Here is a 12,563-nt window from a genome sequence, read left to right on the forward strand (position 1 = left end):
AAATAGCCCCCATATAAATTCCCTTTTTTTTCAGACCCACATCCCCCAACCTTGTTCATGTTTATAGTTCTAGCAAGCATGTTCTAATGCATGTAATTCAAATCAAAGTTAACTTAAAGTCACAATGCTTTAAATCACAGAGGATGGAATTGGAAAACATGCTCCATTCCACTGAAAAGAGAGATTTAGATCGAATGCGAGTAAAGCCGGAAAAATAGCACAATAAAACATTGTGGTTTAAATCAAGTGTCCAGCAAAATCTGCATGCCATGGGAATTGTTATCAACGAGTTACAGCTTGCAAGCTGCCGTGGTAAGCTATTGAAATGCCATCACTTGATTGGTCGAGAGCAAACTTCCCATGGACGAGATGTTTTCACTTTACATGATGCATAATGGGGGGAAAAAGAGTAGACAGAAACCATTTTTTTTTAATGGTTGAGGCACTGTCGCCTTTCATAAGTATACTAAAAGAAAATGGAGATGCACCAAGATTCCACAAAATTTCATTTAATGCACAATTATTCATCATTATCATCAATACCTTTTCTAACTGATTATGTCCCTCTAACTCCCATCTCCTCAAAAACTGAAAAGAAAGCAATGTTTGAATAATATCAATCATGAACTGAAATGTTTTTTCATGTTAAAAGGGATGGTCCAGGCTGAAAATATTTGTATCTAAGTAAATAGAGTAAAATTCACAGAGCAAAATGCTGAAAATTTCATCGAAATTGGATAATAAATAACGAAGTTATTGAATTTTAAAGTTTATCTATATTTTGTGAAAACAGTTATATGCACATCGTCATGAATATTCATTAGGCGGGCTGATGATGTGACATCCCCACTTTCTTTTTACCTATACATGAAATCATAATTGTTTCATTTTTTCATAAATGTGTAAATGATGTGTCTCCATTATGATGAAGTAAGTTGCAGCAAGAAATAACTAATGCACTTAATCAGTTGTCAATCCAATTGTTTTAATTCTTGTTAGACAAATTTTGAATAAACCTAATTTCATATAATAAAATACAAAAGGACAAGTGTGGGTATGACATCATCAGCCAACCAAATGAATATTCATGAAGACATGCCTAGAACTGTTTCACCGGAATACTGCAAATCTTTGAAGTTCAATAACTTTGTTCTTTGTTATCCGAATTTGATCAAATTTTCAGCATTTTGCTCTGTGAATTTTACTCTATTTATTAAGATATAAATATCTCCAGCCTGGACCATCCCTTTAAAAGGCAATCATTGCCAAATATTCATGCAAATTGCAATTCAGCATGCCAGATTATGTTCGATACACGTATTAACAACAAAGTCCATGTTCAAATTGCAATTCAAAACCTTCCTCGTATTAAAATGAGGTTGTCAGAAATTTCTTAGCTATGGAAAGCAAGCAGTGTCATTATCGCTCACTGGTCTGTTTATCTTCAATTGTGTAAATGCCAACGAGGCTGCTTCTTTCACGCAATAAGAATATACTCATTTCCTCCAATCTTGATAAAAACAACCTTCGAACTACTTTTATCATCTACGCTCAATATGTTCCTTCTACCCCATGTCTAAAAACACACAAGAGATGTGTGTTTGAGATGATAGCAACTCTTACATTATTCACGTTTCATCACCTCCCTACATTAAAACTTCGACAAGGCCGGACGTAAAATTCGCAAAGGAATTCCATCCAATCTCATATCATCTTCATAAACTAGGGCAAAACCAAAAAAAAAAAAAAAAAAAATGGTAACCGATGACAAGAGCATAGACAAGACTCGGATAAGAGTAAAAGTCTTAGACAGCGTAGGGATTTTAATCGATGCAGACACTTTTGTTAAATCTAGAGCAAGACAATACAGAGTGAGTCAGAAAAAATGTCCCACTTTTGTAAAGTTGAATTGTTTAAAATATGAATATTTAATCATTAGTTTCATGATATGTCTTGATAGAGGTATCCTCCCAGTACATTCAGGTACCTTTTTCATTTGATCCCCTGCACGCATGACTGAACAGCGGACAATCTTTAGAAGACTGTCAGATCTCACTTGCGCCAAGTTACTGGGTGGGGAATAAAACACTCTTTTGAACAAAGACAGTCCGACAGACTGAAACACACACACACACACAAACACACACACGTACGTTCCTGTTCGGTGATATTTCTGAATATTCCGGAGAACAGTCTTTCTGCTCGGACACCGAACATCTGGGTAACGGTGGCGAAACCCTTGCAAAACAACTGCTACACTCTGAGTCCTTGCATACTCGGTGACCATAAATGACCTATGTTGTGGTGTGAATTGAGGACGAACCATGATTTGTGTACTTTTGCTACTGTAAAAAGAGGCTCAAGTGACTGCTGCCAAATCAGGCAAGCCCTTTTATAGGCAAGTGCAACAAAAGCACAGACATCCATTGTAAATTTTCATTGTTAACCAACAAAAGACATAACCAGCATATTGGATTTATGTGCACTTGATGATGATGATGAAGATCAAGATCAAGATCAGGATGATGACAATGAGGATGATGATGATGATATGATGGTGGTAGTGAATGTGTTTTAAGGGGAAAGATTGTCGGGAATTGCGACTTAAACATTCAGCGATCTTGCTAAAAAGCAATGCTTAATCAGAAAAGAGAAAATTATGAACCAGTTATTACCATGTGTGTTGTGTGTGTTTGTGTGTGTATGTGTGTGTGTGAGCATGCCAGTCTGTCTGTCTGACTGTCTTTGTCTAAAGCACTGTTTTATTCATCACCAAGTAACTTGGCGCAAGTGAGATCTGACAGTCTTCTAAAGATTGTCCGATGTTCAGTCATGCGTGCACGGGATCAAATGAAAATGGTACCTAAATGTACTTGGAGGATACCTCTATCAAGACATATCATGAAACTAATGATTAAATATTCATATTTTAAACAATTCAACTTTACAAAAGTGGGACATTTTTTCTGACTCACTCTGTATAGAAAAAGAAAGGGAAAGTCCCCAACAGTTTAATTTGACACAATATCGAGCTCAAAAGAGCATGAAAAATGCATGAGAATGTGTGTCATCTGAAGGGGACCCATCTCCAGGTAGCACTTATGTTTATCCAGTTGGGCTTTCTTTTCCATTTATAAACCCAATAAATAGGATGATTTGCCTGAGTTTCAAAGAGCATTACCCCCCCCCCCCCACCACCATCACCACAGGTATTAAGAGTATAATGTATTCTTGTATGCTTGCAACTTGATTTTTAACCAATGAAACGCAAGCTTTTAAGGACTTGCGATTGATGTTTTTTAAATTTCGTTATAAAAGCAACTTATTCTGCAACAGACCCATACCACAAAGCTTAGCAATCATCGTACATAATTGATAGCATTGACTTCCATGTACAATAAATCACAAGAAACAAGCGTACGATTCATCGCTAACCTTTGCGTTACGGCCCACAGAATTTGTTTAGAATACATACCGGTGTCCCCGGGTAAGGCGGTCTGAGCGGTGCTGCCCCCGGTAACCCTAACCCTCCGAGACCCATGGCCGCGGCTTTGTTCTGTAAGGCGGTGGCCGAGACGATTTGCGCCGACGACATCGCTGCCATGCTTTGTAAGGCCTTGTCTTTCGTTGCTTGGTCCTGCTGCAGTGGATAAACAAGGTACAAGAAGACAAATAGAAAAGGAAAAAAAAGAAGATTATACTAATGCCATTTTAAAAGCAAAAAAATCCAGATTAATAATATCTGTGCTAATCTATCATCGAAATCTGGTCTATATCAGTGGCGTCCGAACATTCAGGGCCGTTTCGTGAAGACTTCATGGAATTCTTGATTGTGATTGGCTGCCGAGCCCGGTTACCATGGTAGTTGCCATAGTTACCATAGTTTTTAAACTGGCCCCTGGTTGGGTAAATGTTTTTAGGAGTGAGCTTTTGTGTTTTAACAATGGTTTGAAGCTCTCCGACCCTTTAGCTGTTCAGGAAATTCTGGCACCACTTGTCTACACATATTACTGGTCGCTATTTCAGGCAAACCTCATGCAAGCTTTCTTGGGGTCATGAACCAATGATAGCCTATTGTTACTAATACCTCATCCATTTTTCCCCTACTGCGGCCATACGGCAAGTCGAAAATAGCTGTTTTATTCATTCTTATTCAAATCACCTATATGTAAGTGGTAGAAAAAAATGTTAAAATGGCTGTTTCGACTCGGCGTACGGCCGCCTTAGGGGAAATGTGGATGTTCCGGCACCACTTGTCTACACACAATACTAGCTGCTATTTCAGGCAAACCTCATGTAAACTTACATGGAGTCAAGAACTACAGTTCACTAACCAATATCACACCCCTTACCCTCCAGAGAACCTTACATGGATGAAGTCTGTAAATACTGTGTTTCAATTTCAAATTTCATTCCTGTTTGAAGTAAATATCAATACGTTGCCCAACACCTCAAAGGAATTTGAAAGTTTGCAGATGCTATTTAATATTTAAATTAAAAAATCACCTTAATGGATTTCATCCCTGTATAAACATATTTATTATTCTAGGATAGAATTAAATAAATATTAGGCAAAGCTGTAGAAAAATATTAGTATTTAAGCTCTGATGTCTTGTTTCCAAATATATAAGATTCCACAGATGAATAAACAAGCAATATTATAAATAATCTGCACAATACTTTTTTACGTTGAATAGCAGCCCTCCCCCCAAAAAAATATCAGTCGATTACCATTGCTTTCTGTACTTTAGCCCTGGGATAACGTAATGCGAGATTATCTATGGGGCTCGAAAAATTTTCTTGAAGGTTTTGCAAGGAATGTGAAAAATGGCAAAGTCCAACATTCACATTTTAAACAACAAAAGCGCACCAAACGTGCGCAAATCATTTGCAAATTTGCGATTATTTTCTTACTTTAAAACCAGTTTAGAAGTACTTAAGTTTCCCTAGATAACAATTTGAGAAGCTTCCATACCTTACGTGCAAGTTTTGCAGGAGTCAATTTTCGTTCACAAGTACTTTAAAAAAAATTAATTCAACTACTCACAAATGAAAAATAACTCTGACAAATGATTAACGTGCATTTGCCACATAAAATGTGAAAGTAGAACCTTATTTTTTACATTTGCGTCCTTTGCAAGACCTTCGCAAACTGTTAATTTAAAGGGGGGGGGTGGAGAATTCAAATTTCCACATAAAGTTGCATAATTTTACTTTTTTGCCATTTTTTATCACTAGTTCTTTCAAAACCTTTCCTGACAAAATGATTCAATTATAACAAGAACGCCTCTGGCAGTCTCGCCTGCGTTACGCGATTTGATATACCAGCAGTGCTGACTTTGAAAAAGACTATTAAATAATTATTCATAAAAGAAAACACTCATATGATAATAAAATACTATGTCCATTTACCCAACATGACCTTTGACCATGATCATGTGACCTCAGACATGTGCAAAACAACTCGATTACCCTCATGTCTATGTTTCATGAACTACATGTGTAGATCCATAAACTTTCTAAGTTATGATGCCAATTCAACAAATACCCCCAACATTATCAAAGTTCATTGACCCTAAATGACCTTTGACCTTGGTCATGTGACCTGAAAATCGCACAAGATGTTCAGGGATACATAATTGCTCATATGTCTAAGTTTCATCAAATAGATCCCTAAAATTTCAAAGTTATATAATTGTAAATGTTTGTAAGACAGGGCCCAGAGCTACTTAAATCAGCACCAGTTCTAGACCTAAATTCCTCATAAGGTTTCTGGATTATTACCCAAAATGCAATATTTGATATGACGCATGGGCGGAAATCCCAGGGGGGACAGGTGGACGCATCCCCCCTAACAAAAATAGTAGGGGGACGCAATATCAAACGACCCCCCTACTATTTTCGGTATTTTATGATGGAAAGAAATACATCGTTCAAAATCGAAATAAAACATGTATTTTTGATGAGATGACCTTTCTTTTTTGGGTGATAACCTAGTTTTTTTAGTTTTTTTTTTTTGGCTTGTCAAATTTATTTTTGTCGAAATGACCTTACATTTGGGGTGATAACCTTTATTTCCAGTCCCTGGTCCGTCCCCCTACCTTTGGTGAGAGATTTCCACCCTTGATATGAAGCCTCATGAATTTTACCAAATGGATAAGTAATTTTTTTTTTGCTTCGATTGCAACATAAGCATGTTTTTGTGGATCGCTCTTTGAGTAAGGTAAAATGTCAATTGGCTTACATCTGCTTTTCCTATGTGCCATTTGTTCTAATTTCCATTTCAGCCCATTTACCATTTTGTCAAATATCCACTTTGTAGGCTATACCTGTTTGGTCTAACCATTGAGAAACTAACACTACTCATTCAATATGGTTAATAGAAAAAACTGTTCTTGATAAATTTTCATTTGACAAAAGTATTTAAAAAAAGGTAGCAAATGAATATTAGACCAACAGGTCATCAGACTAAGGGTGTGTTCAATATCAGTTTCCAAGTCTGAACGGCAACATGAATCATGATTGAAAACGTGATTACAAAACACAGATAAAATGAGAAATGAAGGGTGTGTTTAATGTCCTCCATTCCCGGTCGTAAAAGTCTTTCAAATCATGATTCGGGGGGAAATTTAAACGTCGTAAAAGATGCATTTGTAAGCGCGATCAGCTGAGATTTTACCATTTTCAGCATCGCGAATGCGACATTGAACATGACATTGATAAAGCAGGTGCCAGAATTGACCTTTCTTGTGATGGGGTGAAACTGCGCAGCTTGAAGATGCGCTAATCAATCGTTTGTAAACGCTGTGATATAGTTAACTATGGAGAGCGTACTAAATGCTAGTTATTATTATTGTTATTATTATTATTATTAATTAAAACAGAAAATTTAATAACAATCAACAAATAATCAACTTTAAATTTTTAACACTGAACAGTGCACCGCTGATCGTGTTAGTGTTCTGTGTTTTGTAATTGAGTTTTCAATCACGATTCATGTTGCCGTCCAAACTTTAAAATCAACATTGAACACACTCTATATGACAAAGTAGACTAACTGCTTGTAGAAAAAGTGAATAGCTCTCACTGGAGTATGCCCACCACCTAAACATAAGAATGGGGGGTCTGCGTTCCTACCTGGTCGCCTACCTTAAACTGCTTTGTGATTTCCCGAGCAGTTCTCTTGGCCAGAACCTGAATATGACTCGAAACCTAACTCACAAGAAAGGAGAGAAAAAAACATGGAAAAGAAAAAAAAAAAACGTTGTTGCAAGCGATGGTAGGATCTTCCCAACCAAAGCCAAGCAGAGAATAGGATGTGCATGTGTGAACAGACCTGTTCCTCTTCAACCCTTACTTTGTAAAATATCAACACATCTAAAACGTATGATTTTCTTTTTCAGACATGCTTTCTCTTTTAAAATTTCTTGAAGGCTGCCATCCACAGTTCAAACTTCAAAGAGGGTGCCATTCTCCTTTAATTTAACTGTAAAATATCAATATATCTGTAAAGTTTGATTTTCTTCCTTAGAAATGCTTTCTCTTAAAAATCTTTAGTGCTACCTTCCATATAGATCAAAGAGGATGCCAGTTTACTTTAATTTCATTCTATGAAAGGAACACTTTGCCAGTATACAAGTTTTGCTTTGTTTCTCTTTTCGAAAAATGCAGGTACTATTTCATCACAGTGTGTGATTTTCTGAAACCTTTTAAAGAAAGGTTTCCTATTAACACTAAGAAACAAATTGCCTTTCCTGCTCAACCTCTCAGTGATATCAAAACATTTTGAAGTAACAGACAAAAAGAAGACTGAAAACATCTTCAATAGCCTGAAGATTGAGCAATAATGTATCACTTAAAGGTAAAAGATCATTGTAAAATGTTCCCAAATTGCAATGACTTGTTTGGGACAGTTCTGATCTAGATGCACATCCCAGTATTTGGCATTACCTGGGGGACCTCCATCACAGCCCCTGCTCGATATCCGAACACTAGACAGCGGTGTACAACCCCTTTCAGCTATATGCATCACCTACAAATCATGAACCAGAAAGAGCCATTTTCCATGATTTAATTTCAGAAGTTCACATAGCTAATGAGGGTGGTGGTTGTACACACACTGCTTAGGGTCTTGCGGACGGAATATCTCGGCAATGGGAACATACTCTCTGGTTTTGATAGCGTACCTTACATAGTGCTTGTAGCTCCCTTGCTTTTCTTCTTGCTAACACCTGAATATGACTTGACACCTGTGTAAAATGGGAGGCAATGAGGACAGCACATTTGGAGTCTTGCACATTGAGATGTAACTTATACTAGAATGAGAAATATTGCTTCAATAAATTAATTTTTGAAGTTCTGTTCTCTGATCAAGTAGTTTGATGATCATATCAACAATGTCACTACTTATGAAAATCATGAAGAATGTACTCTTGCTTTTTTACACTTTAAGTATTATAAATGGATAAATAAGTGATTAGATTTAGAATTTATATTCAATATTTACATCCTTGTATTCAGCCTGTTAAAAAGGAACTGGAACTCTCTTTTAAAAAAGTAAGTTGAGATTTACCCCGGGATTCTGTATTTCAGGATAATTCTAACATATACTGTGAGTGCTTGTTGCATAATAAGTTACCCTTGAAATGAAATCAATACCGCCCCACCTCAATGTGAAGCCAAAAAAAATCATACCCTGCATATGACCTCCCCCCTTGTTTAAAAACATTTCTCTCCCTTTTTTCGGGGGGGGGGTGGTTGTTTATCAAAAAATAAAATAAAAATCATATAAAAGTGTGTGTGGTGGTTACAATTTTGTATCCCCCCCCCCATTTATCCTTTCCTGTTCCCCCTCCTGAAATGAACAAGAGGGCGAGTCTATAAACAATGACTAGCATAACGTAGATGGATACATCACGATTATTGAAGTAAATAAACAAGAACAAGCTAGATAAATTTCAGGAAAATGCACATGGAAGCACATAATGAAACAAATTTCTCATCAGATAACGAGCTCCTCACTCCGTCCTCTTGGAAACATACATCACTAAAATTAGGCCATACCATCCTACTTCATTAATTATGCATATTTCTATCACTCAGAAGAGTTGTGAAAACACAGTCTTAATCAGAATAAAGTGCATTAAGTATATTGCTATAGCAATTTATGTAGAAGGGCATGAATAGACAGACTTCATGGGCTCATTACTCATTCATTTTCATCATTCTGAATCGACATATTTACTTTCATATTGGATTATTAAAGTGACAAGTTCCACACAATTTCCATAATTAAGATCTCAGTGGATCTCTTGCCCTTTTGCAGCACTGAACCCTGTGGAGGAGGGTTTGTGAATAAGTAACGCCCATTTTGATTGGCTGAGAGTCACAGCTAGCCATTTGAAAACATAATACGACCATCCCCATTGGCCAATACTTTGAACCTGACCAACCTAGTACCCCAAAACTTTATTTCAAAGTATTAAAGGTCAAGTCCACTCCAGAAAAATGTTGATTTGAATGAATAGAGAAAAATCAATCTAGCATGATAACGCTGAAAATTTCATCGAAATTGGATGTAAAATAAGAAAGTTATGACATTTTACAGTTTCACTTATTTTTGACAAAATAGTGATATGCACAACTTAGTGACATGCAAATAAGATGATGTCCCTCACTCACTTTTTCTTTAGTATTTTATTGTTTGAATTTTACAATATTCCAATTTTTTTTACAGATTTGACAATAAGGACCAACTTGACTGAACCATATAGTATTAAACAATGTTAATTCCACATGTTCACTAGGAATTTATCGTTGTCTCACTTTGACATTGAGGAAAATATTAGAATATTTCATATAATAAAATACAAAATAAATAGTGAGTGGATAATGTCATCAGTCTTCCCATTTGCATACTGACCAGGATGTGCAAATAATTCTTTTGTGAAATTAAGCAAAAATTTGAAATGTCATAACTTTCTTATTTTACATCCGATTTTGATGAAATTTTCAGTGCTATGCTTGTTGGATTTTTCTCTTTTTATTCAAATCAACTTTTTGTTGAGGTGGACTTGTCCTTTAAGTATAACATTTCTTTTAAAAAATTATTTAACATTGATTGGCATCTACACTACAGTGCTGTTGCGTTAATATATGAAATTAAACAAAACAAAAAATACAACATACATTCACGCCACATGCCACAAATTCAACTAAACATTGGACAAGAGTGCTATGCACATCTGTTCCATCTACATGTACTTTGCACACATTTTTTCAAACAATCACAATGTCCTTTCTTCATTTTTTCCCCATGGGTTTTTTGTTCCGTTGCAGTCAATATGCATTTTAGTCATCCATATTTTGAACTTTGACCAGTCAATTTAATGATTTTATTTTGTAACCAACTTTGTCACATTTTGTATCCAATTTTGCATCCAACTCCTTCAGATTCCCAAATGTCAACAGAACAATTCCAATTTGCAATCAACTTCACAAATTGTCAAAAAAAGAGACCCTTTCTTGGGCGATACTTCTTAACCGGATCATCAATCAATTTCATTTCCATCAGATACAGTTTAAATCTTAATCAGAGTTTATCAGAAATGCACGCCCATTATATCAAAATGAGGAAATTTGGTGCAACTCATAACACCATGTATTAAACTTGAAAACAACTTTGTGAAACTGCCCCCAGGATGAAAATGCACATTGAAAATTGAATGAAAAAGTGTGTAATGCAAAATAAAAACTAAACTAAACAAAAACAAAGCAAACATGAATTAAAAACATAAAACTAAGTGAATAACGTGAATATGACAAATTAAAAGCTAATAAAACAGTGATGTACAAACTCAAATGTGCAAAACTCCAAACAATATTCCTCATGACGCAAGTGTTTCATACCATACGGAAAGAAAGGCACTTGCAGTGATAATGGTGTCTGGGCAGGTGCAAATTAAAAAAGAAAAATAACATCCACAACTAATAAGAACGCCAAGCACATGCAAACTCTGCTAACAAAACCAAAAAGTGACAAAATGCATCAAGAAAATGTGAGCAAAATCATATCAAAATCATAAGAATGATAAATAAATGTACACAAATCAATAACAGTGAGCTTTTGTTTGAGGATGAAAAATGCACAATTTGACTAACAGTGAATTAGAGCCCAATGCAAAAATAGTCGCAAGTGCTATAAGATTGTTTTAATTAAATGCACTGTGTTATCGCAGATTGAAGAATTTTCTCCACTTGAATATCCAGGATCTAAATAAATCCAGAGCAGCTGTTTATAGCGACTAATCAAATACTAGATTCAGATTTAGATCTTGTGGATTTGAATTGAAAGATAAAAAATTTGAATTCAAATTCTTTGAAATTCAAAAATAAATCCCTATGTATCAAAATAAAATGTACAGCTCGTCATAATGCACAACCGCTTTGGATTTAAAATTCTAATTCAAATTCTTTGAAATTTAAGAGCAAATCCTTCAGAACCGCTTTGGATTTCAAATTTTAAATCCTTGAAATCTTGAGTGTACACCAACATGCATATAGTCATGCATGGATATATCAATTATCATACCTTTCTCTTAAATCCTAAAAAAAAAGCTCACTAATATCTCATAGCGGACCAATCAACATCAAGAAAGGAATTAAAAAACATTGCGTAGCAAAAGGCTGAAAATAATGAATCGTAAATTGCGATGCGATACCAGGAAAATTATTCCCTGATCTACATCCAATCAATCGTCTCTTTTGCACTTGCTACATGTATGTTCATGGACCTATTCGTAATAGGTCCATGCTCTGTTGCATAATAGTTACTATTACTATTTAATGAATTTTTATGTACACTTGCTCTTTAAATATGTACATTACATGTTTAAATTGTAATTGTTGCTTTTATCCATGACTTGTGAACATTTTATTGTAAACATGCTAACTTCAGCCTTCTGGCTGTGTAACATGTATTGTTTTTATACGAAATAAACCATGATTGAATTGAATTTGAATTATAGCAACTTTGCTATCCAATGGTAACTACCATGGTAGCAATGCCAAATAACCAATCAGAATAAAGGATTTCAGTCAAATTACCATTGGATTACAAAGTTACCATAATAGTAACTTTTATGCAACGGAGCCCTGAAGTGTATTCTAATCTCTACTTCAGAGATGGCATTTTCTTTTTATTTAATAAATATTCTTCCTTTGAGATCAAAGCCCTGTTTAAACAAAGCTTGGCAATCGATTGTAAAGCAATTTGTTACGATTGATTACATTGACGACAATATACAGTCAATCAGAGAAATCAATCGTATGATCAGATTTTCTTCTTTGTGTCACTGAACCTGGAAATCAATGACTTTCTTGAACAGTTCCAGGGTTCCCAGTTTTTCAAGAAAACAAACTTCCCTGATTTTTCCCCGATGAAGTTTAAAAATTCCCTGATAATTATTTAAACCCATTCCCAGTTTTGCATGTTTTTAAGTTGTTGCACAGTGAATTATGTGTATTTTCTGTATAAAAACAATAATGTAAAACTAATTAGTAGC

General features: G+C 35.3%; 1 protein-coding gene across 1 annotated transcript in view; it reads right to left on the bottom strand.

Annotated features, from left to right (window-relative positions):
* LOC129282888 (transcriptional enhancer factor TEF-1-like) overlaps positions 1-12,563 on the bottom strand; it is a 64,373-nt gene that overhangs the window by 18,247 nt on the left and 33,563 nt on the right. The window contains exons 3-5 of the mRNA XM_064114741.1: positions 7,138-7,212; positions 3,476-3,640; positions 544-588 (exon numbers count right to left, since the gene is read on the bottom strand). Coding sequence (XP_063970811.1) covers positions 544-588; positions 3,476-3,640; positions 7,138-7,212 — 285 coding nt within the window. The remainder of the gene's footprint in view (positions 1-543; positions 589-3,475; positions 3,641-7,137; positions 7,213-12,563) is intronic.

The sequence above is a fragment of the Lytechinus pictus genome, unplaced genomic scaffold (genome assembly GCF_037042905.1).
Source record: "Lytechinus pictus isolate F3 Inbred unplaced genomic scaffold, Lp3.0 scaffold_20, whole genome shotgun sequence".
NCBI classification, from domain to species: Eukaryota; Metazoa; Echinodermata; class Echinoidea; order Temnopleuroida; family Toxopneustidae; genus Lytechinus; species Lytechinus pictus.